Below are 26,184 nucleotides of genomic sequence, written 5' to 3' on the forward strand. Positions count from 1 at the left end.
ACCAAATGGCAATTAGACTATAAAGTGATAAGAACATCATGGTTCGGTTTCATAAAGACTTGTTATGATCATGCACAATTTCTATAACAAATTTACCATCAGCCAATCAGATTGGAGAATTTCAGTAGCTTGAAACTGTTATTGCAAATTTGTTATTATTTATGAAACGGATCCCATATGATATTAGCCAAATTGGGTGTAGCCCAAATGAATACTAGACCAAGTGGCATGTAGACAAAGTCAATGTTACACTATCTGGAAATTAGACGAAGTGGAAATTAGCCGAAGTGGAATTTAGACCAAGTGGTGTTAGACCAACTGGGAATTAGATCAAATAATAGCCCATCTGGTCATTAGACGAATTAGGTTTTGGACTAAGTTGAAATTAGACGAAATAGACAACAGAAAAATTGGTTGTACATGTAGACGTAATGGCTTTTGAACATGTGACGTTGGACGAACGAGAATTTATTAGACCAAGTGGTAGTAAAACAACTGATAATTCATCAAATGGATGTATGTACTGTAGAGGGCTAGAGGCAATATACAGAAAAGCAAAAATATATATATTGCAGAAAGATTGAGAGATTGTTTAAGAGAGGAAAAGATGCAACCATGAAATGATTATCACTTCCTGCTGGGTAATATCTAATCTTCATGTTGCCCTTTTTTATGCTTGATCCTCAAGTCGCAAACAACCTTTCCACAGCTGTAAGCTTTGCCTTGTATCATCTCCAGTCATTTCCTCGGCTAAAGCCGTGTAACATCCTTTTCTGTTTTAATGAGGCTCCACAATAGCCTCATTATCGTTGAGATTAGATATCAAATCTTCTTCCATCAGTCAGTTTGGTGGATCCTCCCTTGTACTAGTTACACATTAACTATCTTAGCTTTTGTCATAGTGCACAAGCTGGTATCAACTCATAGAGCCGGCTGATGAGCGAGCGAGCAAGTGGATGAGTCGAGGATCTTTCCCAGTGTCTGTGTTGATCTTTGCTCATGTGTTGTATGTGTTCATTTAGTTGTGTTGCAGCTACTTCTTCTGTACAAGGAATTTATCATTCAAGGACTTTACAAGCAAGTTTGCTTTCATGTATGTACATGTACAGTATGTGGGATTATCATTTTCCTTTTGTTGTCTTTCACACTGCAAAGGTGCAAGAGAAAAACATTTGGTGTGTGCTTAAGTGCTTAACAAAGCTATTTGATATAGTACATGGAAATAATCGTGGACTTCAGACATGAATGTTTGTTTGCCATTTTTAAATGCTTTTTAGGAGGATTACTCATTCATGAATGGTAATACAGTCGCATGTAGAATTGAAAAAAACCCACATAATTTTTTTTGGGGGGCAAATTATGCTGTGAAAGACTAATTAAAATGTCTAGAGGTATGATCATTTTCTTTTTACAGAACAATGGATGAATGAATGATATTTCCATTATCTGTGGTTCTTGTAACAAGTGTGAATATTTTTTTCTTGTTTATTTTAAACATCTAATATGCTTTTCACACTGCACTTTTTGTCCTAAATTGGTGGGGCTAAGGGGGGGTCTTAGCCCCACCAATTTCCCGGGGTTAAGCTTAGCCCACTTCGTTTTCACACTACGTTTTAGCAAAGTGGGCTAGCACGGTAAATAGTACGGTACTATCTGGCCCTGCAAAAAAGCAGGTTTAGCCGGCATATTGCGGTGCTAGCACCACAATTGCGGTGCTAAGAGATGCAGTGTGAATCGAAACCGGGCTAAGGAAAAGTGGGGCTAAGCATTAGCCAATCACAGAAGTCGAAATTGCACGTTAATCGCGCTCTGTATGGTAAAATCATCAATATTAATGAGCTGTGTGATTGCCCGGGGTTAAGGTGTTAACCCCGGCTAAGCAAATAGTATGGGGTTAAGAAAGACAGTGTGAATCGAAAAAAAGATAGTATGGGGTTAAGGATAGTCCGGGGTTAAGGATAGTATGGGGTTAAGGAAATGCAGTGTGAAAAGCATATTAGCATTGAATGTGCTGAAGATTTCAGGATGTAATCTTTGTCAGAATCCATTTTATATGTAAAGGAAATGCTAAAACCGCTATTTTTGTCTCACCTGCATAGCAGAGTGAGACTATAGGCGCCGCTTTTCCGACGGCGACGGCGGCGGCGGCGGCGGCGGCGACGGCGGCGACGGCGGCGTCAACACCAAATCTTAACCTGAGGTTAAGTTTTTGAAATGACAGCATAACTTAGAAAGTATATGGACCTAGTTCATGAAACTTGGCCATAAGGTTAATCAAGTATTACTGAACATCCTGCCTGAGTTTCATGTCACATGACCAAGGTCAAAGGTCATTTAGGGTCAATGAACTTAGACCATGTTGGGGGAATCAACATCAAAATCTTAACCTAAGGTTAAGTTTTTGAAATGTCATCATAACTTAGAAAATATATGGACCTAGTTCATGAAACTTATACATAAGGTTAATCAAGTATCACTGAACATCCTGCATGAGTTTCACATCACATGACCAAGGTCAAAGGTCATTTAGGGTCAATGAACTTTGGCCGAATTGGGGGTATCTGTTGAATTACCATCATAACTTTGAAAGTTTATGGATCTGATTCATGAAACTTGGACATAATAGTAATCAAGTATTACTGAACATCCTGTGCAAGTTTCAGGTCACATGATCAAGGTCAAAGGTCATTTAGGGTCAATGAACTTTGGCCAAATTTGGGTATTTGTTGAATTACAGCCATAAATTTGAAAGTGTGTTGGTCTAGTTCATAAAACTTGGACATAATAGTAATCAAGTATCACTGAACATCCTGTGCGAGTTTCAGGTCACATGATCAAGGTCAAAGGTCATGTAAGGTCAAAGAACTTTGGCCACGTTGGGGGTATTTGTTGAATTGCCATCATATCTCTATAAGTGTATTGGTCTAGTTCATAAAACGTGGAAATAAGAGTAACCAAGTATCACTGAACATCTTGTGCGAGTTATAGTAGTTTTCAAAATCAGCACTGCTGCTATATTGAATCGCGTGATGCAGGTGAGACGGCCAGAGGCATTCCACTTGTTAGTAATAATAAACATTATCGAGAGAAGGCACTTGACTCAAATTTAATTTGTAATGGCAAGGATAATTAAATTCTAATGGATAAAAATGCATTCAATTACTGGTAGGCATGTATGATATTGTAATGTTAGAATATACTCAAGTGTAGCCCACATTGACCCCTTTTCAAAGCTAAAGGCGGGTTTTAAAGAGTGTCTGTATTGCAATACATTGGTTTTTAATAAACATTGGCCTGAGCACATCAGAGGTCCGAAGAATCCAGTACGAACTTGCTGTTTAGTACATGTATGTCCATTTGACAGATTTTTCTCTCAGTTCATTTTACATAAACTTTTACAAAGTTATGTAAGCAGCTTGTTTTGAATTGATCATGTGATACACATGCATGTACATGTAGCTGGGATCCTATGGTGCATGACAATATATACAATGCACAGATTGAGATAGGTATGCATTGTAATATTGACAATTTGACTTTGTTGTAGTGTATTAAAGCATTAATGTTATTGTATATTAATCACCAATTACTGTCTCTATCTCTCTCTTGCTTCTCTCCTTTTATCTCTTAATATTACAGGTATGCAGAGGTTCAGCCATTGTAGTTTATACACACTGTATGAAAGAAACAGGAAGTGGTATACTGATGGTCGTCATTAGCAGAACTGTGATGTTTTTTAGAGAATTTTCCATGCATTGACTCATGTTATTAAATGTGCAGTGTTGTGTTTTTGGTGTGAATTTATGGAGGAAGGCAGTCGATAAAGGAAGATCGATTCCCTTTCCTGGTGCTTAGCGTGAACACCTTGGCAGAATGGCCGCTGCCATTGATGATGTCATAATGGACAAGGAGTACTCGGAACCAGATGAGGACCAAAATGAGGACCAAAATGAAGACCAAAATGGAGACTATGAAAGTGAGGACCAAGACCTGAATGGCTTAGACAGCGAAATAGACCTGATGAACGTTGGAAGCAACAATTCGGGACAAAGCGACAGTTTACAATCAAGGAATACCCTAAAAAATGATAACCTGGCTCAGTTTGGTATCCCACAATGCTCTTGGACGGTACATCTCAATCATAAATACAAAGAAAAATGGCGGCCATTGATGAGGGTCAGAGCACACCAGATGAAGAGCTTTGTTCTTCCGTCGGTCAGGTAATCAAGGATTTAATTTTTTTTTAAAACTCTTTAATTCACTCATTTTTAGTCTTAAAGTCAATCCAAAATACCAAGAGTTTCAACCCTTTCACTATAAGACTTGAGTCAATCAAAGTATGAAGGATTCAATCTTTTCACCCCTGAATTTAAAAAATAATGAAAATGATAAATCAGATGAAAAAAATCAGTACATGAAAATGAAAATCTTGAAAATTGTCCATGTTTGTTTTGAGAGTATTATCCCCTGCAAAAAAAGGAGCAAATTAGTGAGCTGATGATGAATTAGCTCATTTTTTTTCTAAAATGGGAAGTTCACCTTGATGATATGTTGGTTTTAATAAAAAATATTGGTGCGGGTTTGATGACATGATCCATCAAAAATATTAAGAAAGTTATGAACGTTCAAAAGTAAAAGTTTTTAAAGCTAGCAGCTCCCCCATCTATATCGTGTATTTTGATTTCCTGTTGTTTTAAATGGAACTTGATGAATAAAAATGTTTCTAATAGAAGGGGGTATGAATGATATGTTTAAGGATACATTATGTATATTTGAAAAGTGATATGAATTGATTTTACCTCTTTAATATTCGCTTCCAAAGGACTTCGATATTACATGTATAACCCTGGCGGCCGTAATTACTTACATCGCACACCCTTTTTCAAAGAATTGATTGCTACCAGGTACCCATATACGTCACCTGGGTCGAGTGCATCATAATGTGGATAAATTTCTTGCTGAAAGAAACTACACCATGGATGAGATTTGAACCCAAGACCCTCTGTTTCAAAGTTCGGATACTAATCCTCTGGGCCACAACGGTCCACCTGCAATGATTGATTATAGTTGAACGGCATTTCCTCATCCCTTTTACAATAATGGACGTTGATTCTGTTTTGATACTTCAGATATGCCCAACTACACCTTAAAATGCGGCGAGCAGGAAAAAGACCATTCATTGATGTGTTACATCCAAAGAAATTTAAACCGGTATATGGTAAGTGGGGTCTGGGGGTGGGGGTCAAGGTTGGTGCTATGTCAGTCATTGATAGGGTTCTCCCAATTTAGAAGAAAAGAATAATTAGTCAAGTTTGGCGCTATGTCAGTCATTGATAGGGTCTCCTAATGTTGAAGAAAAGAATAAGGAGTCAAGTTTGGCGCTATATCAGTCATTGATAGGGGTCTCCCAATGTAGAAGAAAAGAATAAGGATTCAAGTTTGGTGCTATGTAAGTCATTGATAGGGGCCTCCTAAGATAGAAGAAAAGAATAAGGATTCAAGTTTGGTGCTATGTCAGTCAATGATAGGGGTCTCCTAATGTAGAAAAAAAGAATAAGGAGTCAAGTTTGGCACTATGTCAGTCATTGAAAGGGGTCTCCCAACGTAGAAGAAAAGAATAAGGATTCAAGTTTGGTGCTATGACAGTCATCGATAGGAGCCTCCTTATGTAGAAGAAAAGAATAAGGGGTCAAGTTTGGCACTATGTCAGTCATTGATAGGGGTCTCCCAACGTAGAAGAAAGGAATAAGGATTCAAGTTTGGTGCTATGACAGTCATTGATAGGAGCCTCCTTATGTAGAAGAAAAGAATAAGGGGTCAAGTTTGGTGCTATGTCAGTCATTGATATGAGCCTCCTTATGTAGAAGAAAAGAATAAGGGGTCAAGTTTGGTGCTATGTCAGTCATTGATAGGGGCCTCTTCATTGCTCTGTCAGTGCATAAATTAAAATTGCTAGCGTTAATTAAGGCTCATTGTCCAGAATTTATATTAAACAATACCTAAACCTGTTCAATGTGTGTAAGTTGAGATATGTGTGTGTCACTAATTTTTTTTCTTTGTTATAAAAAAACTGAATTTGTTTTTCTTATATGATCATGTTTATCCCAACCCCACACTGCTAATTACTTATGTTTAAGAATACAATTTATGTTCAGAGGGGCTTTCTACCAAACCCACGTCTGCTTTTTAATAAGTTGCCCATTTTAATTTTCATATTTTCAAAATTATAATCGGTAAATTGTTAAATTATCAATATGTGTATTTAAACAACGATTCATTTATTTCCTGTTTCTTTTTCTTATTAATGATTGAAATATTTCTTATGACATTTTTCCAGTTTTCTAAGTTCACATATGTTTGTTGTTATGTTCAATATTTGAAAATGGAAAAAAAAAAATTGAAAACTTTAATGTTTGACCCTTTTTATACATATTTGCTTGGAGTTTCTTGCTCAGACATGTACAATATATGCTTTAAGCGCATTATAGACAACCAGATTATTATTATTTTTCTCATTATTTGTACAGAATTTGGTGGATCCACAATATGGTGAGCCATCTATCGGTTGCAGCGAACAGACCAAATTTCTAACTGTGGGGGTTACATCATGCGCAGTCGCAGGCAGCGCACAGTGCTAGTGCTTCAAAAATGAAAACCATTTGGCAAGAATTCACCAAAAAAGGTCTAAATTTCACAGAGAAATATGCAGGCAAATTTTTCTCCTACCTCCTGGACCCTAGTAAATAGCATATCCGGTCGAGCCGCGTCGGCCAGTGCTGAATAATCGCATGCTTTCACTTTAGTACTAGAATGCGTAACAGATGTCGACTTTTTCCCATGATGCATTGCTAATTTTAGCCTGTCAGCTGCAACCAATAGATGGCGCACCGTATTGTGAATCCACCGAATTGAGGAACAATCTTTGGTTCATGTGTGATTTTGTTCTGCCTCTTATTTTATTTTTCCTATTTGTCCTTGTATTTTCTGTAAACATGTATATTTTCTTTTTTGTGCCTATTGGCATATTATTCTGCATATACCCAGCTTACAAATATCTCAATCTCAACCTCAGTTTCTTTTGTATTTTCTGTAATGTATAATGGCAACCGCATACCCTAAGATTGGTCTGTGACCCGATGTTGGAATAAAATGTAGTAAAGCTTGATACGAATGTTGAGACAGACATCTTACTGTATAAAGTTCTAAATCATCTTGCGAATATGTTTATAAAATTAGAATAAAAGTGAATTGGATATCTACCGGTAGTCATAATAACGTCATTGCAATCGTACGATTGGCTACCATTTTGAAACCAATTTGGCCTCTTCTCCAAAATAAAAGCTTGCAAAGTCAAATTAATATTTTCATAGTCAATTTGAATCTCAAATAAAAATGTAATTTCATTCACATTTTAAGAAAATAAGCGAAATGCGATTTATTCCAAAATCGGAACCTGGGGGGGGGGGGGGCTTAAGTCGTACATTCTCTTTTGTGTCTGTTTGCGTATTAATCTGCATTTCTTTTTTTTAATAATTATATTTCAATCTTGCTGCGTTTCTGTTGTGCAGGTGTACCGGTAGGTGGTATCGGGTGCGGTGCAATAGATCGGGGCTGGAAAGGAGACTTCTGTCGGTGGTCTCTCTCTCCAGGTCGATACACTTATGATAATGTGGAGTTAAATCAGGTACATATGCAGACCTTATTATACTAGACCCGTCATTCCAATATGGGCAATATTATTGATATCAGGGTCACCTACACGTAGTGGGGGGGATGACACAACATTTGCTCCGGTCTTAATATCTCAGAGGACATTGGGTTAGAGTTAGGATTGTAATATAGAGTTTGTGGTTCAGAATATTGCAAAGGCAAGGATTGGGGTTTAGATAAACTTTTGAGGTTTGGTTTTATGTTTGGCCTTAAGGTGCAGAATTTCCATCGGAGCAAATGTCGCCCGAGCAAATGTCGTGGAACCTTTACGCTGGGTGTAGGGCTGGAAATGCCCAAAAGAGCTCTGGAAAACTAAAAGAGAAGAGCCTTGAAATTTCCCTTAGGGTCCAATGTAACAAATTTTAGCTGGTGAGCTAAAAAAGTGGCCTCAGAAAGTTATTTAGCATTATGGCCTACATTCTTAAATTGCATGTACAGTAAACATGTATTTTGACTATGTTTCATTTGGGTTTGAAAAGTCTGCATTTGGCTGTATTTCACATACTATGCAGTACATGTATATGTTCAGAAATTTTCATGGTGATAATACCACTGTGATTCAATTTAATTGTTCTGAGATATGGATGAGGTAATGTGGTCATAATACTGTTAATGATTAATCATTCCTTTGTAAACCCATAGTGCTACAACTTAGTGAATCATTAGATTTTATTAATGGCTGATAAGAATGCTTTGAACTTGATGGTGTGTGCGCATATGGTAGGTATTTAGATAACAAAGTCCACTCCTCCTCCCCATTGCTCTTCTTATACTTCTCTAATTCTGTTTCTTAATCTTCTTTTTCTCTTTATTATTTGTTTTCCTCTTGATTATTCATTTTCCTCTTGTTCTTCTTCCCTTTTCTTCTTACCTCCTTCTCCCGCTCCTCCTCTTCCCCTCCTCCTCCTCCTTCCCTTCCCCTTCTTCTTTATCTTGTTCTTTGTCTTCTTCTCCTTCTCCTCCTCCCCCTTCTATTTCTCCTCCTCTTCCTTTTTCTTCATCTTCATCATCTTCTTTCTCTTCTTCTTCTTCCTCTCCACCTCCTCTTTTTCTCTCCTTCTTCTTCTTCTTCTCCTTCTTCTTCTCCACCCCCTCTCTTCTCCTCCTCTTCCTCTTATAGGAGAATGAAACCCTTGAAACCAGCTGAATCCATATCAAAGAGAAAAATCAAAGAAACATATTGTTGAAAGTTTGAGGAAGATTGAATGAATAATAAGAAAGTTATGAGCATTTGAATATTGAGATCACTAATGCCATGTAGATCCTCCCATTGGCAATGCGACCAAGATCTGTGATGTCACACACGTACAACTCCCTCATTACTTTAGTACTTGTTTCACTGATATTCTCACAAGGTGAGGTGTTCTCTTTATGAGAGGACAAGTACAGAGTCCGGGGGGGGGGGGGGGGGGCACTTGACCAAAAAAGTAGTAGGTGTGTGCCGCGGGCGAGACAAAAAACGGGGGCCTTGGAGCGGGCTTATTGTAAAAAGGAGGGTCCTCGGAACGGGCTTCGGAACTACAAATGTCTGTGAAAACGGGGGTCCTTGGAACGGGTCGCCTGTGTGTGAGTGCGTATGCATCCCTATGGAACGTGCATGTAGCTAGCCCGGCGGTACGGGCGCCGGGTCCGCCAGCGCAGAGGCGATGGTCGGACAGCGGTCTGCGGCCGCTTTTCACCAAAATTGCGGCTCATTGTAGCAGATTAATACGGCCGGAACGGCGTAACGGAAAATATGCGAAGCTGAGCATGATCGGTTAAGGGTTAGCATTGAGGTGAAAATTTTTTTTTTAATATTTCTATCAAAATTGCTTTTAAGACAATCTTTGATATCTCAGGTTTCAAAGAACTCAGTTTCATGAAGATTGATAAATCCGAAAGTACTGGAATAGTCCATTTTATTTGTGGGGGTGCTATTAACTCTCATCACGGACGGACATTTTTACTCAAATTAAATTCTCTCTAGTTTTATTGTTTTTCAAGTTATTCTAATTTGGTTTGGATGTTCTTGCACTCTGAACATTAATGTATTATCAAACATAAATTAGTAGAAAAAAAATATTGGGAAGTAATTTTTTTTGGTAGGTGTGAACATTTCCATTTTGAAATTTCCGTCCGTGATGAAAAAAAATATAAAAAGTTTTTTTACTTTTTATCAGAATAGAAATAAAAAATAAAAAGGTGTAGAGGTATCTCACTAAACACTGTACATCATTTTATTTGAACATAGCTGAAATCCATACATTTTATTCATATCATAAACTCAATCAAAAATGATCACGGACGGACATTAATTTCATCACGGACGGACAATGTAAATTCACTCAAATTCAATTCACTCTAGTTTTATTGTTTTCAAAGTTACTCCAATTTGGTTTGGATTTTCTTGTACTCTGAACATTAATCTATCATCAAACATAAATTAGTAGAAAAAATATGGGAAGTAAATTTTTCTGCTAGATGTTTAATAACATTCCATTTTGAAATTTCCGTCCGTGATGAAATCAATGTCCGTCTGTGATAATTTTTATTGAGTTTATGATATGGATAATATGTATGGATTCAGCTTTTTATTCTTTATCAGAATAGAAACGAAAATAAAAGTGTGTAGAAGCATCTCACTAGACACTGTACATCATTTCATTTGAATATAGCTAAAATCCATACATTTTATCCATATCATAAATCAATCAAATTAATCGCAGACGGACATTAATTTCATCACGGACAGACAATGAGCAAATACTGAGCAGATTATGAATTTAATTTTAGTTCCAATTTGCAGTGAAAATGGCACCGAGAATTATTCAGAACTCAAATGGATGGAAACCTACAACTCTTCACAATTTTTTGTGAAATCTTTCTTTGGCTGTTATTGGGGTTTAATTGTTGTCAGGAATTAAAAAAAAAACATAATTGGAATGCAGATAGAGTTGGAAGCTACATGTATGCCAAAAAGCAGGAAATGAAATAGAGCAAGAATAAGTCAAAAGCTGTATATTTCATCAATTGAAGCTTGCAGAAAGTGATGGAAAAGAAGAAAGGAGAATGCATATTCCGATAAGCAGAAAAAAAAAATCATCATTTTTTTCCATGGATTCACAATGCTTCTAACAGAACATGACATCACGTCCTTGAGGCTTGTGAAAAGTACAGGAATTCCTTTTTTTAAAGTCCATTTTGGAGCTAATTTTGAGCAAATTGCTGATCTAGAAATCTGTGAAAATGCATACAATTCATATAAAGCTTGCACTGCAGTGTTTAGAAGTTTAATTGGTATCTGATTTCAATTTTGGATTCAGTCAGGGCCTAAATACATGAGGGCTGTTGATGTGAAGGGGTGTCTCCACTTTCCCATACATTCGTAATTCCGAAGCTTCGTTATTCCGAAGGTTCAGTTATTCCGAAGGTTCGTTATTCCGAAGGTTTGTATTTCCGAAGGTTTGTAATTCCGAAAGTTCGTTAGTCCGAAAACGAAATGAAGTACGTAATTCCGAAGGTTCGTTAGTCCGAAAACGAAGTGAGGTTCGTAATTCCGAAGGTTCGTTAATCCGAAAAAGAAATGAGGTTTGTAATTCAGAAGGTTCGTTAGTCCAAAAACTAAATGATTAACTAACCTTATTTCGTTTTCGGACTGACGAACCTTCGGAACAACGAACCTTATTTCGTTTTCGGATTAAGGAACCTTCGGAACAACGAACCTTATTTCGTTTTCGGATTAAGGAACCTTCGGAACATCGAACCTTATTTTGTTTTCGGATTATCGAACCTTCGGAATAACGCCACAAATGTTCGGACTAACGAACCCTTTTACGTTTTCGAATTAACGAACATCGAGGTATAGGCAATTTGCGTGTTTCGGAATTACGAAGTGTAACCCTCCACTTTAATATGGACAAAAGATGAATTTGAAGAGAGCCTAGACAAGTGTTGTGGTCATACTTGATCCACCAAACAAGCATAATGATAAGCAACCTGTGAATCTTTTGGATTTAGTTACTGGACATAAAAAAATCTGTGCTCTTCGAAAATTAATGCCTAAAAATGTATGAACATACATGTATCATCATGATATATCATGAAAAGTATCAACATGATCATTGATCCACTGGATGTTGATTTGGTACCAACTACAGTATTCTCTAAATTGAAAAGAAGACAATGTGAATTAGGATATTTGATTTTGAAAAGAACTGTGTTTAAAAGCAATCATATGGCTAGATTATTTTGTGTGTCTAGCATAGAAATCATGTTGCTACAACTTAAATCAAGTTGTAGCAACTTGATTGAAGTTGTAGCAACTTGATTGTGCAACTAATATTGTTTAATCATATAAAGAATGTACAAATCATCAATACAATAGCATTTGTTCCCCCAAACAAGTAATAAGAACTTCTTACAAGGTACTTCCAATGTATTTTAATTGTGTCCGTCCGTGATGTCCGTCCGAGATGTCCGTCCGTGATGGAAAATATTTGCAATTCTCTCGGAAGTTTGATATTGGTTAAGAATTCAATATGCTAAACATAGAAGCTAACATACCCGAGTGTAAGTTGCATTAACAATTATTGGTCAAAGTTAAGCTATTTAGATAGAAACAATAAAAATGTTCAAAAATTCTGAAAACCACATTTCTATCATGTCCGTCCGTGATATGGCACATTTAGTTGCTACCTATGTTTGTAGGTAACCATGGCAACAAATTTTTTTCATCATTCAACATACTTTGCCCTACCCTTCACTATAAAACACAAAGGAACCATGTTCATCTTATTCCTAATTTGTTACAAGCCTTCAAAGTTTTCAAAATCTATCAAATGTCCGTCCGTGATGAACCGATCACGCTCAGCTTCGGAGCGGATTTCTTTCTTCTTTTTTCTCGATAAGAAGAAAATGCTATGCTTTGGAGCGGCTTTCTTTGATCTTTTTCTCAATAAGACAAAAATGCTATGCCTAGGAACGGAAATTTGAGTGTAAAAATGGGGGTCCCCTCCACGGCACATACCCACTATGCATTATATACTGAGTGCCCCCCCCCCCGGGTACAGAGGTTTCCCAACATTATATCATTGATGAATCGTTTGTCATATGATTAGAATGAGCAAAAAGAGATGTTTTGGGGTATATTTTCAGTGTCCAAAAGGGGAGAGTTGTTCATCTGTGACATCATAGATCTTGGTCGCATTGCCAATAGGAGGATCTCCATAGCATTAGTGATCTCGACATTCAAATGCTCATAACTCTTCTATTGCTAGTCCTATTTTACTCAAACTTTTGTTGATCTTATTCTTTGATTTTTCTGCTTTCACAAAAGCTAACTTGCTCCAAGAGTTTCATTCTCCTTTAATCATTTCTCTATCTCTACTTTACCTCTTCTTCCTCCTCTCATTCTGAGACCATTTTCTAACCATTCAAACTACATGTAAGCCCCATCTACCATCGAGCATCAAGACAAATAAGAGATTATTATTTCCAAAAGATTATTGTCATCAACGCTTGGATTCTACACGTGCAGGAACAATCTTTCTGCATATTGCATCGTTGCTCCTATTTTTCAACATAATGTTTCTGTTGTTCCAAGCGGCATGCAATAAGCATGATTATGGATGCACTATTGTGTGTTGTAGAAGCATGCATCTCAATATAAATCAAGCAAAGCAATATGTGTTTATTTATGCACAGAGATTTTGTAGTGCGTGTGAAGACGGGTTCTGTAAATCCATAAAACTTGTATTTTTTTTTACTGAATAGCTGCTTTCATAATAATTTCCTATGGCTATGCAGTGAAAAAGTTGAAGTGATTATTTCAGAACACTCTGAAAACACTCATTGATATTCAGAAATGCCATGATTCCATGCCTATCACACATTACCATTCCTTTTTTATCTCTGAATATTGTAATGGTGATGATATGAGTCAAGAAAACTATAAAAAGGAAAAATTTTTAAAATTACTGTTATGATACAAGATTATATCATTGCATTTGTATGATGTTGTTGATAGAATAAATTTATCATTTACGATGAAGCATTAGGCCTATTTGTTTCATTTCAGTCTTGGATCACATTTGTTGTATTTACTTCGCCTTGTGATTATTTAAACTGCCACTAACACAAGACCAAAATTACATTGTATTATTTGTTTTGTGAACCTTTAAAAAAGAAACTTCCCTCTTTAAAAAAATACCATAACTTTTCAGTGAAACATCCGTAGCAAAATTATTTGAAGAAAGGTTACTATATTTCTCAACTAACTTCTATATACATTGTAGGATTTGATTTGATCCAATTGTGTCATGCAAAGTCATGCAACCGAAAATCCCCTTTCTGGTAATTTATGATTTCTCAGGCGGTATTTTTGTTGTTCAGTTTTCTTCGTGTTCACTTTTTTGTAATTGATTTGTAATTGATTTTTGTACTAACAGCAAGTGTGATTATACATATAGCTTCAAACTAAAACTTTTGAGTCGAACATGCCTTTTCCAAACTAACACATATTTAGGCCTATTCTCTGAAGGCAGCCAGGCATGGGTTTACTAATTCTTTGTAATTCATAATTTTTTTCTTTTTCGTAATTTTTATACTTACTCTGAATAATTCATCATAACGTACCTGGCTTTTCAGACTTACCCTGTGGCCCGTATTCTGAAGTCAGGTTTAACTTAGACTCAGGTTTAAAGTTGTGGTTTAAGTATGGGAAGCCAAAAGTATCAAATTTTTTTATCAAGTTGTACGTTTCTTATGTTTACTGTGCTCTTTCCTGATTCATCGATGGTGAAGACAATAATCTATATATACTTCCTAGACAATTATAAATGATTTGATAGCCAAATGAGCTGAAATATGATATCTCTACCGTTAGTGATTTATGTAACAATTGGCTGTCCACACTTAAACCACAACTTTAAACCTGAGTTTAAGTTAAACCCGACTTCAGAATACGGGCCTGTGAGTCTCCATGGTTACATCACTTTGATTGAATGGTTTTTTAAACTGAATTTTTATTACCTGTACTACATTGTAATCGGTATTGTATACCGGTAAATGTGAAACATTTTCTGGCTGGTTTTCTGTGAGGGCTTGTATGCCTCTGGGCAACACAGAGCTGCCAAGTAGTATGGATTTTCTGTATTTAGTACTCAAACATGAGAAGAATACTGATGGTTTTATGCAAAATACTGATTTCTAAAGTTTCAGTTTATGTGTTGTCCGATGGTATTTCTTTGAAAATACTGATTTTCTTTCCAGAATACTGATTTTCAGCTTTGACAATACTGAAATGTTCTTGTTTTGGTTGGCAGCACTGTAGCAACGGTATTGAATTTTACTTTAATGTGCAAGCTTTGGCTAATAGAATGTCATTTTTTACGCTCTACTTTGTTTCTGTCATTAACTTACTCATATTCAATTATTTGATAGTATGTTTATTGGAAATTCATTCACAGCCTAGGACTGAATGTAGAATCTTTTACAAAAACAAATACAAGAATATATAATAATCAATTACATAATCAATCACAAGATGCTTAAAAAATGAAATATACTATTTCTAAAAAATAAACTTGCCTTTAAAATTGATAGTGGATTCAAATTGTATTTTCATGTTTACATTGTACAATTTGTATTCTTATGGCCAAATAAGTATCAATAACACGTAATAAATTGTGCGTTTTTGTTACAGTTTACAGTGTGTGTTCGGAGAGGGGGTAAGACAGTCTACCAGCAGGTCCTTTCCCCTAACAAGCCTACTAACAAGAACCTAGCCCAGGCCTGGGAGTGGCAGTTTCCTGGTAACAGAGCATCCTATCATGGTCTATACCCCAGGGCCTGGACCAGGTACCTACTACCGGGACAGAACATCACCCTCGTCTGTCGGCAGATCTCGCCTGTCTTTCCACATAACTATCAGGTCAGTGTGACGGTATTAAATAGCGAATAGGCATGATTGCGATAGTACAAAATATACATGTAGCATAAGCCTAAGGTGAAAAGAAATGTTATATTCCATGAGGCATAGCTGAGTTGAATAGATTGTTTCTTTAACAGCTTTAACAGTCTCATCTGTAATTTCTTGATCTTAATTCTGTATTTGAAGGAGGTCCACCCTGATGCCCGGTTGAAAATAATAGTAAGATGTGACATAAATACTCTGATTTCTGGGTCCCGTAACACAAAGGTTAGCAATTGATCGTACGCTTGATTTTCACGATTGATTGTACATTGTAGTCAGTGCAATCAATCGTAGAAAAATGTTCTACGATCATTGCTAAGCTTTGTGTTACGGGCCCCAGGTCTGCTTATTAAAATTGATCTATCACTGTGAATTTGCAATTGATTGCAAATATTTTCCTGCGACACCATATTTTCTTGTCAGACTACAATCTCTTGTGTAATGCCTACTGATTTGTCTTGATCAATGGGAGACTTTGCTGCCAGTGGACAGTCTGCTTCTTGTATTGATCAACAGATTTCAATTGATTTTCTTTAATACTTAAAATTGATTTATCACTTGTGAATTTGCCACTGAAATTTTATTGCAGATATTTTCCTGCAACACTATATTTTCTTGTCAGACTATAATCTTTAGGGAGACGCGATAGCTCAGTCCGTAGAGTGGGGGTTTCGGATTCTGGTTACCCGGGTTTGATTCCCACTTGATGCGCTAGTGCAATTTGGTAAGGCATTAATCCTCATTTTCAGGTCCCTCGGAGAGGACCTCAAGCCGTCGGTCCTCTGGTTACCTGCTTACAAGCATTCATGTTTTCTTAGCAATCAGATAAAAAAATCTTCACCATTTTTGTGTAATGCCCCCTGATTTGTTTTTTTCAATAGGAGACTTCACTGCCAGTGGGCGTCTTCGTATGGGATGTGTATAACAACGGAACAGCAGCGGCCGATGTCTCTATTATGTTCACATGGAAGAATGGGACAGGCACTTCTGCAGATAAGTAAGTTATTCTGTCGTTGTCCATTTTTTTTTTAACAGGGGGTCTTTCACAAAGCACTGGCATGGGCATACCATAGTCCTACCTGTAGATTTCCCACAGGCAGGATGGTTGCAGTAAGCAAGTGAATAGAATACAAATTTTGTGAAAATTGGAGTCATCACATAGGATCATGAATACAAGTACGATGCGCACATTTCTTTGAAATTCAACATAAAACTGCAATTTGTAACATGATCTTTAAATCTACCTACTTAACTTCAACTATTCACTTGCTTTATGTTTTAATCAGACTGACTTGTACATGTACAATTGTATGTCACATGAAATTAAAAACTGGCCTTAATTTAGTCTTATAAGAGATATGGGTACACAAGTTGACTGAACATTTATGGAATGAATTTATAACCAATGGAAGTATTAGAGAGCTCTCAAATTGAACCTTTAAATCAATGAATATTTTTACTTCAAATCGGTGCAAATGAAAGTTAACTATCAAAACACGTAGATATCTTTGTATCCACACATATTTCTTTGCAGTAGTGATGTACTGTAGGTCTACATACATTATCATACATGTCAACATTTTTCTTGGTGAAGTACCACTCAAAGATCATCTATTTTCTACTTTAACTCTGACAATTTATACAAATACATAGATAAGCAATCAAACTACATGTAACCTCTTTGCTTGCCTTTCTGACAACTTGAAAGGTCTATCTCTCTAGGATGTCTTAGATTTTAAGGAGTTATCCTGGTCCTCACATACATCCCAAAATGTTGTGTTTTCAATCACTATCACATGCACAGTATATACATGGTGCTATGCTAGACAATATCTAAGAAAGTGCAAGTACAAGGTTTATGTCCATTTGTACAGAGATCAAGCATACAATTAAATTGTCCAAATGACTTGAGTGCTAACAAATTTAAGCGCAAACCAATGTACATTTACAAAACAGTGGTTAGGTATACAAGATTGTTCAAATGATGACATGAATATTTCATAGCAACATTTTGTATTTCACCAAAGTGGATTTCATTTATTGATATATTTGTTTATTCATTTTCATTTTGTTTATTTTTGTTTTATTTCTTTTATTTCTACTATTTTCTTTTGTTTTATTTTATTTTGTTTTATTTTATTATATTTGATTTGATTTGATTTTATTTATTTAATTAATTTATTTCTTTATTTAATCATTTATTCATTATATATATTTATTTATGTATTTACTTATGTATTTATTTACCATATATTTATTTATTTATTCATTGATTCATTCATTAATTTATTCATTTATTTATTTATTTATTTAAATTATTTATTTATTTATTTATTTATTCATCATCATTATTATATTATGGGCCCAGGTTGATCTCTGATTGAATTATGATAAATCGAAAAAGCAATATTGCAAAAATAAAGGCTAATAGCAAATAAAGTGTAGGGAAAAAAATTTGAAGGAAAAGATTCAGCTCATTAAGCCTCAATCGAATATAAAAAGCAGGCGAAGGAAATAGCTTATAATTTGTAAGTGCTAGTAGCTGCAATGTGCAGGCATAAATTGGAATACTATACCAGACCAGCATTGACCATTTCATAGTTAAATCATTAGTCAAATGACTTCAATTAGCCACATTTTAAAAACATGGAATAGTCATTTCACATGCACTTCAAGAAGAATCACTTTTAATAGCGGTGCCCCATGAATGACTTACATTTTCCCTTTAAAAATGTTTACACTCACCTCGATGTAAATTAATATACCATAAGTGAAAATGTCTTAAAATGTTTACACTCACCTCGATGTAAATTAATATACCATAAGTGAAAATGTCTTAAAATGTTTACACTCACCTCGATGTAAATTAATATACCATAAGTGAAAATGTCTTAAAATGTAATTAAATTATTGATTTCACAGGTCTTGTGTAATCAATTTTAGATTTAGATTTTATTTCAGTGATACGGCATTTGCTTCTGCAACAATTGCTCCAGTCTTAATATCTCAGAGGGTATATGGTTATAGTTAGGATTGTAGTAGAGTTTTTTGTTCAGAATAATGTTTAAAAAAAAAAGTTAGGTTTTATGTTTGGTTTAACATGCAGATTTTCCATCAGAGCAAATGTAATGGAACATTTGTGATGTATTTCATCGGTTTATTTCATGTAATTTAGCCTTGGTCTGTCTTTATTAGTACTTTGAATTTGTAGATATTTAAATTCAATAAAATTTGATATTTTCAAAACCATTTTTCTTATAACCTTTATTTCATAGGTTTGAAATTACAATTATTTACATGTATTAAAAGTAAATGTCATTTTAATGGCCTTGGTCTGTTGTGTCAGTACTTTTGTAGATATTCAAATTCAATTCATTTTCATCTATTAAAACTATTTCTCATTTAACCCATTCCCCCCCCCAATTCTTTAGGAAGGGAGGAAGGTGGAACACAGGCTATTCTTCTGCCTCTACCTCTGGTGTGTTATTCCATGATGGTCATCCTACGCAACCATGTACTATGTGTATAGCAGCAGCTGATGGGGTAAGTTGCCAAGTTATGTCTAGAACTTTACGTGGATCGAGTGTTGTGGCCCAGTGGATTAGTCTCCAGACTCTGAAACAGAGGGTCGTGGGTTCGAATCCCCAGCCATGGCGTAATTTCCTTCAGCAAGAAATTGATCCACAATGTGCTGCACTCAACCCAGGTGAGGTTAATGGATACCGGTGGAAGTGCATGTAATTCCTCAAAAACCAGAGAGATACTGTCCAATTAAAATGGTGAACTAGAACATTAGAACAGTAATGTTATCTCAAACTTTGGGCATGAAATATCTTTCATAGATATTCATCTTTTCTTTCTTTACCTAATTTGATATATATTTCTTCGAGTAAGATAATTGATGCTTTAATTCTGGTTTCATATGATTTCTTTTGTTGTACAATTTATGTGTAGGATGACGTGACGGTGACGACATGTACATCCTTTAATCCTTCATCTCAACTCAAAGAGCTCTGGAATGACCTCAAAGCAGATGGACAACTTAACACCACCAAGGGTGAGATTTGGCAGCAGGCGGGGGGAGGGGGGGGGGTGGTCAATCCCCTGAACATTTCCCATGACATGTTTAGAGTAGGAAAAGCATCTTGCCACGGCTTCCTTCCGTGTCTCGTGCCTTTTTTTTTGGACCAAATTTGTGTCCACTATTTACATGATTTTTTAGTTACGCATAATTTCATATACATGTATCTGTCACACCCAAAATGCTCAAAAAGAGGATTTCATGTACACATCTAATAAAAATGGTGTTTTAAGCTAAAATGGGAGTGTTGTGGTCTAGTGGTTAAAGTTTTGCCTTTCAATCAAGGGGAAGTGAGTTCGAATCCCAGCCATGGCATGTTTTCCTTCAGCAAGAAATTTACCCACATTGTGTTGCACTCAATTAACCCAGGTGAGGTGAATGGATACCTGGTAGGAATTCATTCCTTGAATGCTTCAGCACCTACATGTATATGGTGGCTCAGCTACAGCCGGGGTAATAATATGATACCAAGTATCAAGCGCAGTAGAGCATAGTACATGTATATGCAATTATAGTAGCTGCGATATACATGTACAAGTAGACCATATCATATATTTTTATTAAATGAATGTTCTTATTTCTACCAGGACCCAGTGACCGGACAGAGAAAGGTGAAACGTTAGGTGGTGCCGTAGTATCATCTTGCCATGTAGAAGCCAATGAACAGGGTCTACTAGAATTTGCTCTCTCCTGGGATATGCCTAAGGTCCAGTTTGAAAGCTCATCATACTTCAGGTATACATCTGTATATGCCCTTGTGGGGTGTTCCAGAAAATATTTGCAATTAGTTGCAGATTCCTGTCACAAATATTTACGATTGATATATCAATTTTAGCTATAGTAAATTGATTTGAAATTCTTCTTTAAAGAAGCAGATCAACATTTGAGTATCAAAATTTGCAATGAATTGCAATAATAATGATTGATTTTGGGACCAAAATTGGATTTGCAATCGATTGCAATTTTCTTGCAACACCCCAGCGGTCTACCAGCGGTTGGTCTACTGTTAACTTCGTGTAATTGCCATTTGGTCATTATTACACTTTCCGTCAACTCATTTCGCTGGATAAATTAATGATAAATAATCAATATACCTGTAATAACTACCAGTTCTTGACTAGGGGGTTTCTGAAATGTACAGACATTTATGTATTTGTGTAAATGTAGCATCTTGTATTTATGTATGATAGAATGCATAATACATGTAGGTAGTGTAATCGGGTCATGGGGTGTGACACTCGGTAGATGTAAATTTAAAGATTCAAATAATTTCTATATTAATTCAAAGATTGAAATAATTTCTAAAATCCATATGCAGATTTTTAGGAATAATAATAATAGGATTTTTTTTTTTTTTTTTTGGGGGGGGGTATTTTGTACTTAAAATAATAAGTAGACCTACACTGAGAACTAGGCAAATCAAAATGCCACTATGGGCCTCTATCATGGCTTTCCTTTTGGACCCTAGCAGCTGAGCAGACAGTCCCTTACTTCTGTGGCTCTACCTATCAGAGATTTTTACATTAATCAAAGCTTGATTTGTTTCTTTGTTTTGTTGTTTTGATCCGTAGGCGATACACGAGATGGTTTGGTCGGGACGGGAACTCAGCCATTGCCTTGTGTAGTCATGCCCTCGAGGAGTATAAGGATTGGGAGAAACATATTAATGAATGGCAGGATCCTATTCTTAAGAATGAGTAAGTTATGGTCTTCTTCTCCTCCTTGTTCATATCTATTCTTTCTACTTTTCTTGTTCTTTTTCTTCTTCTCGTCTCTTCTTTCTACTTCACTTCTTCACATTCTTCTTTTCCTCATTTCTTTATACTTTTCTTGTGCTCCTCCTTTTTTCTTTCTACTTCTCTCCTGTTTCTTCTCCTCTTTTTTTACTGTTCTTGTTATCTTTCTTCTACTCTTTCTTTCTTCTTCTCTCCATCTCTTTTTTCTCCTTTTCTCTTTCTTCTCTTTTAATTTCCACTTTTTTGTTCTCTTTATTCTTCTCCCTTTTTCTTCTACTTCTCTTTCTTCTCTTTTTCTCTTTCTTCTCTCCTTCCCTCTCTACTTCTCTCCTCTTTCTTCTTCTCTTTCTCGTTTCTTTCTACTTTTCTCCTTTCTCTTTCTTCTTCTCTTTTCTTTCTACTTCTCTCCTCTTCTCCTCTTTTCTTTCTACTTCCCCCTTTCTTTCTTCTCTTTTCTTTCTACTTCTCTCCTCTTCTCCTCTTTTCTTTCTACTTCCCCTTTCTTTCTTCTTTTTTCTTTCTACTTCTCTCCTCTTCTCCTCTTTTCTTTCTACTTCCCCCTTTCTTTCTTCTCTTTTCTTTCTACTTCTCTCCTCTTCTCCTCTTTTCTTTCTACTTCCCCCTTTCTTTCTTCTCTTTTCTTTCTGCTTCTCTCCTCTTTTCTTTCTACTTCCCCTTTCTTTCTTCTCTTTTCTTTCTACTTCTCTCCTCTTCTCCTCTTTTCTTTCTACTTCCCCCTTTCTTTCTTCTCTATCCTTTCTACTTCTCTCCTTTTCTTTCTTCAACCTTTTGTTTCCACTTCTCTTCTCTTTCTTCTGCTCTTCTCCTTCTCTTCCTTGCATTCCTGATTTTTTTTTCTTTTGAGGTAAAATTTCATAAACAAAGTTTCTCAGCCACTGTCTCGTTGATGGCATGAACTGCTTTGTCCTATAATGGACTTGGGTTGGGACACTCATATTGGTGTGCAGTTTATTTGAAGCCTAAACATTTGCATGTACATGTAGCTGACAGCTCTAATTTTGAGTGGTACTTGTTGGCTGTGAAATGGACGGCGCTACACTGTATAAAGCGATTGAGGGGAAACCCAACGCTCTACAATTGTCTTGAGCACCTGAAGGGTTCCTGGCACCAGTGGTTGGTTAAATGGTTTTTACCAAATCTTGTCAGTCATGCTTCAATTTCTCTTTCAAGTTGAAGGCGGAGGCCACTAAGGATGATGCATGATGGCCAAAGGTTCAACAAGAGAGAAGACGTTGGTTTTGTTGTGTTGAGATGCAGCCCTAACCCAACCTGACTCTGTATTGTTCTGTGTGAAGTTCTGGGGGAGGAATTCGTCTTTTTTTAGCTTTTTTCTGTAAAATCAAGAAATTTAAGAAGAATCAAGAAATTTAAACATCCAATATTTTATTTTTTTCGTTGCTGCGGTTTTCTGTAAGGAAGCACCTTGCTCGACAAGCTTAAGCTTCTTGAGATGCTACCCGTTTTTTAACCTTTGTACATTTTATATTGCAACATCTGAAAATGAATCAACGACTTGAATTGAATCTCTCCCTAAAATGTGTAAATGCCTGATGGCTCAAAGTTATTTCTTACTGGGAAATCTTGTATTACCATGATGTTTTCAGGAGCTTTAATTAAAGCAAAATCTATGGTAGGATGCGAAAGCTTTTGTATGTTCAAATTTCCCAGCGTCATAATGAGGCTGTGACGAATGCAAGGAATGCTCCCCAAGGAGTGGAAATTGTGTACTTTTTGGGCTGGATTGAAATGAATCCAATGGCGGGGGTAATAATATGCTGTAAAGCGCTTTGAGCCGTTCTGGGAAAAGCGCTATATAAAAATTGGCTATTATTATTATTATTACTTCACTACCGAGGGGACTGACAATTATTATTTTGTGTTTGTTGTCTGTCAGATTACTGCCTGCTTGGTACAAGTCGGCTCTCTTCAATGAACTCTACTTCATGACGGACGGCGGAGGAATATGGGTCGATGTAGACGAAGAGTACCCTAATGGCGAAAACAACACCCACACCAGGGCGCCCTCTCTTGTGAGAGAATATGGCAGATTCGGGTATTTAGAAGGTAAGATTTGCAATGCTTATCTACCCATGTGTACATCTGTGGGTGGGTAGTCTCATTGGAAAAGTCAGAATTTTTTTTTTCTCATTTACAAAATAGAAAAGGAGTGAAAAACCCTATGAAAATAAATAATAGAAGTAGGATACATATACGGGAAAAAATTACTTGAGGTGCAAGGTCGAAATCGCCCTTGAAGTGCCCAAAAGAGGTCTGGAAAACTATATAAGAGCCCTGGAAATTCCTATAGTTTCCATCGTAAATTTTGATACAATGTAACAAGTTTTGGCTAGTGAGCCCTAAAAGTTTTACACATATTTCTTTCTCCTGGTACATATAATGTAACATTTTGTTATAATAATTTGGAACTAAATTTGATAACCACGAATCACTGCTCAAAACTGTGGTGAATTATGAATCTTTAGCTGTGGAAATGGAGAGGTTCATTGAGAAGCTGGGCTTGTATTTTGTTGATCCCTCACATTATAAAGGTAATGTGTTGAAATATTGATGTCCTTTTATTTCTTTATTGCTCATGCAGATAAAAAGGCCATTTTGATAAATAATAAATCCTTGTCTTCTGTTGTGTTTTTCTTGTTTAGGTCATGAATACAGGATGTATAATACCTATGATGTTCATTTCTATGCCTCTTTTGCACTCATCATGTTATGGCCCAAACTGGAGCTCTCTGTGCAGTATGACTTTGGTATGTATTATTTTTTATTTATTTATTTATTTTTTTGATTTATTGGTAAATTACCACTTGGTCTACACCCAATTTGTCTTCTTTCCATTTGGTCAAATCCCAAATGGTCTATTCCTAGTTCATCTACAACGGGGGATTGTTTCATAAAGCTGTTCATAAGTTAAGAGTGAATTTAAGAATGACTGGTGATCCATTCTTGTGGGAAATGATATTCACCATTAAATGTTATAAGTGATTATTTAGCGCGTAAGGAAGGTTAACCAGTCATTCTTAAAGTCACTCTGAAGAGCTGTATGTGACACCCACCTGGTTCGTCTACTAATACCATTAGGGTTATTTGCCTTTTAGCACATTTACCAAGTTGTCTAGTTTCCAGAAAGGCTCATTTTGTTCAATATCCACATGGTATTAACACCACTTAGCCTATATATTTAGATGAACTCATTATGAACTGAATTGTGATACAATCTTCCTGAATATCAAATCTGCCAAAATTATTGGTGGTGGAGGTAGTAGTAGTAGTAGTAGTAGTAGTAGTAGTAGTAGTAGTAGTGGTAGTAGTGGTAGTAGTAGTAGTAGTAGTAGTAGAAGTAGTAGTAGTAGTAGTAGTATTAGTAGTAGTAGTAGTAGTGGTAGTAGTAGTAGTAGTAGTAGTAGTAGTAGTAGTAGTAGTAGTAGTAGTAGTAGTAGTAGTAGTAGTAGTAGTAGTAGTAGAAGTAGAAGTAGTAGTACTAGTAGTAGTATTAGTGGCAGTATAAGTAGTCGAGGTGGTAATAATAGTAGTAGTAGTAGTCGTGGTAGTAGTGGTAGTAGTGGTAGTAGTAGTAGTAGTAGTAGTAGTAGTAGTAGTAGTAGTAGTAGTAGTAGTAGTAGTAGTAGTAGTAGTAGTAGTAGTACATGTAGTAGTAGTAGCAGTAGCTGTAGCAGTAGTAGTAGTAGCAGTAGCTGTAGCAGCAGCAGTAGCAGTAGTAGTAGCAGTAGTAGTAGTATGTGAGAAGTAATGATGAACTCTTTTTTTTCTCTCTCTCTCTCTCTCTTACAGGTCACTATGTAGATCATAAAGATGAGGATAGATTTCAAGATCTTACATCAGGACTGAGCTCTATAAGAAAGAGCACTGGATGCGTCCCACATGATGCAGGCAATCCAGGTAAAGCAAAAAAAAAAGAAAAGAAAAATAAAACCCCTCACTGACCCTACTTAAAAAAATATGTGAATTGGCATATAATGAATGAGTGAGTGCGTGGATGAATACAAATAATTATTGACCATTCCCAATATTTAATGAATATACATATTATTTTCCCATCGTTACGGAGTAAAGCTGGTAAATCTTGCTTTATGGTAATGTAGGAATGCAAGGTCAGGCAATTTGTATATGAAAAGTAGCAGATTCCCTGAGAATCAATTTAGCCTTTTACTGTACGTTTAATAGCAGGTCTTTTGAAAAAGACACATTAATTGCCTGAGCTAATAGAAGTCGAGAACCCATTATTAAGACTGCATTATTTCCATTTGTGACAATTGTAATAGACAAAGGTTTGAGTTTTCGCGCTTATTAGTTTTTTGTTTTTTTTTCAGCCCGGGCTAAAAATACAGGGAAATTTAGAGTCAAGATTCCCTTTTTAGGGTTAAGTAGGATATCAGTCCTGTGGAGATACTGTATCTTATTAAAATTCTTGATAACTTTAATACAGCTTTTCATGTTTTGTGAAGCATTTTAATAATTTGACAAGGTGATTTCAAATAATTACATTGAATATTTGACATCAAATAAAGACCTCAACGGCTCAGTCGTGCTATTAGCTTGGCAGGCTAATCCCAAAATAAGCCGGAGTAATAACATTATCGTGTTAAGCAGGGCCCGCTGGTAGAACAGTTTTCAGAACTGAAGTGGCTGCCCTGGGTAAAATATGACGT

At 36.1% G+C, this 26,184-nt stretch overlaps 1 protein-coding gene across 3 annotated transcripts in view; it reads left to right on the plus strand.

Annotated features, from left to right (window-relative positions):
• Positions 1-699: 699 nt before the first annotated feature.
• The window catches only part of LOC129262433 (non-lysosomal glucosylceramidase-like), a 31,992-nt gene continuing 6,507 nt past the window's right edge, over positions 700-26,184 (plus strand). Inside the window, exons 1-13 of one of the 3 annotated variants that reach the window (XM_064099812.1) lie at positions 700-1,093; positions 3,640-4,220; positions 5,130-5,218; positions 7,569-7,684; positions 15,392-15,619; positions 16,543-16,658; positions 19,093-19,204; positions 19,616-19,718; positions 20,330-20,477; positions 21,314-21,439; positions 23,394-23,563; positions 24,160-24,264; positions 25,307-25,414. In XM_064099812.1, coding sequence (XP_063955882.1) covers positions 3,874-4,220; positions 5,130-5,218; positions 7,569-7,684; positions 15,392-15,619; positions 16,543-16,658; positions 19,093-19,204; positions 19,616-19,718; positions 20,330-20,477; positions 21,314-21,439; positions 23,394-23,563; positions 24,160-24,264; positions 25,307-25,414 — 1,768 coding nt within the window. In that variant the 5' untranslated portion in view covers positions 700-1,093; positions 3,640-3,873. Of the gene's footprint in view, positions 1,094-3,439; positions 3,510-3,639; positions 4,221-5,129; positions 5,219-7,568; positions 7,685-15,391; positions 15,620-16,542; positions 16,659-19,092; positions 19,205-19,615; positions 19,719-20,329; positions 20,478-21,313; positions 21,440-23,393; positions 23,564-24,159; positions 24,265-25,306; positions 25,415-26,184 lie in introns of those variants that run through there. The other 2 variants (XM_064099813.1, XM_064099814.1) reach the window with 2 other exon arrangements.

The sequence above is a fragment of the Lytechinus pictus genome, chromosome 5, assembly GCF_037042905.1.
Source record: "Lytechinus pictus isolate F3 Inbred chromosome 5, Lp3.0, whole genome shotgun sequence".
Classification (NCBI taxonomy): Eukaryota; Metazoa; Echinodermata; class Echinoidea; order Temnopleuroida; family Toxopneustidae; genus Lytechinus; species Lytechinus pictus.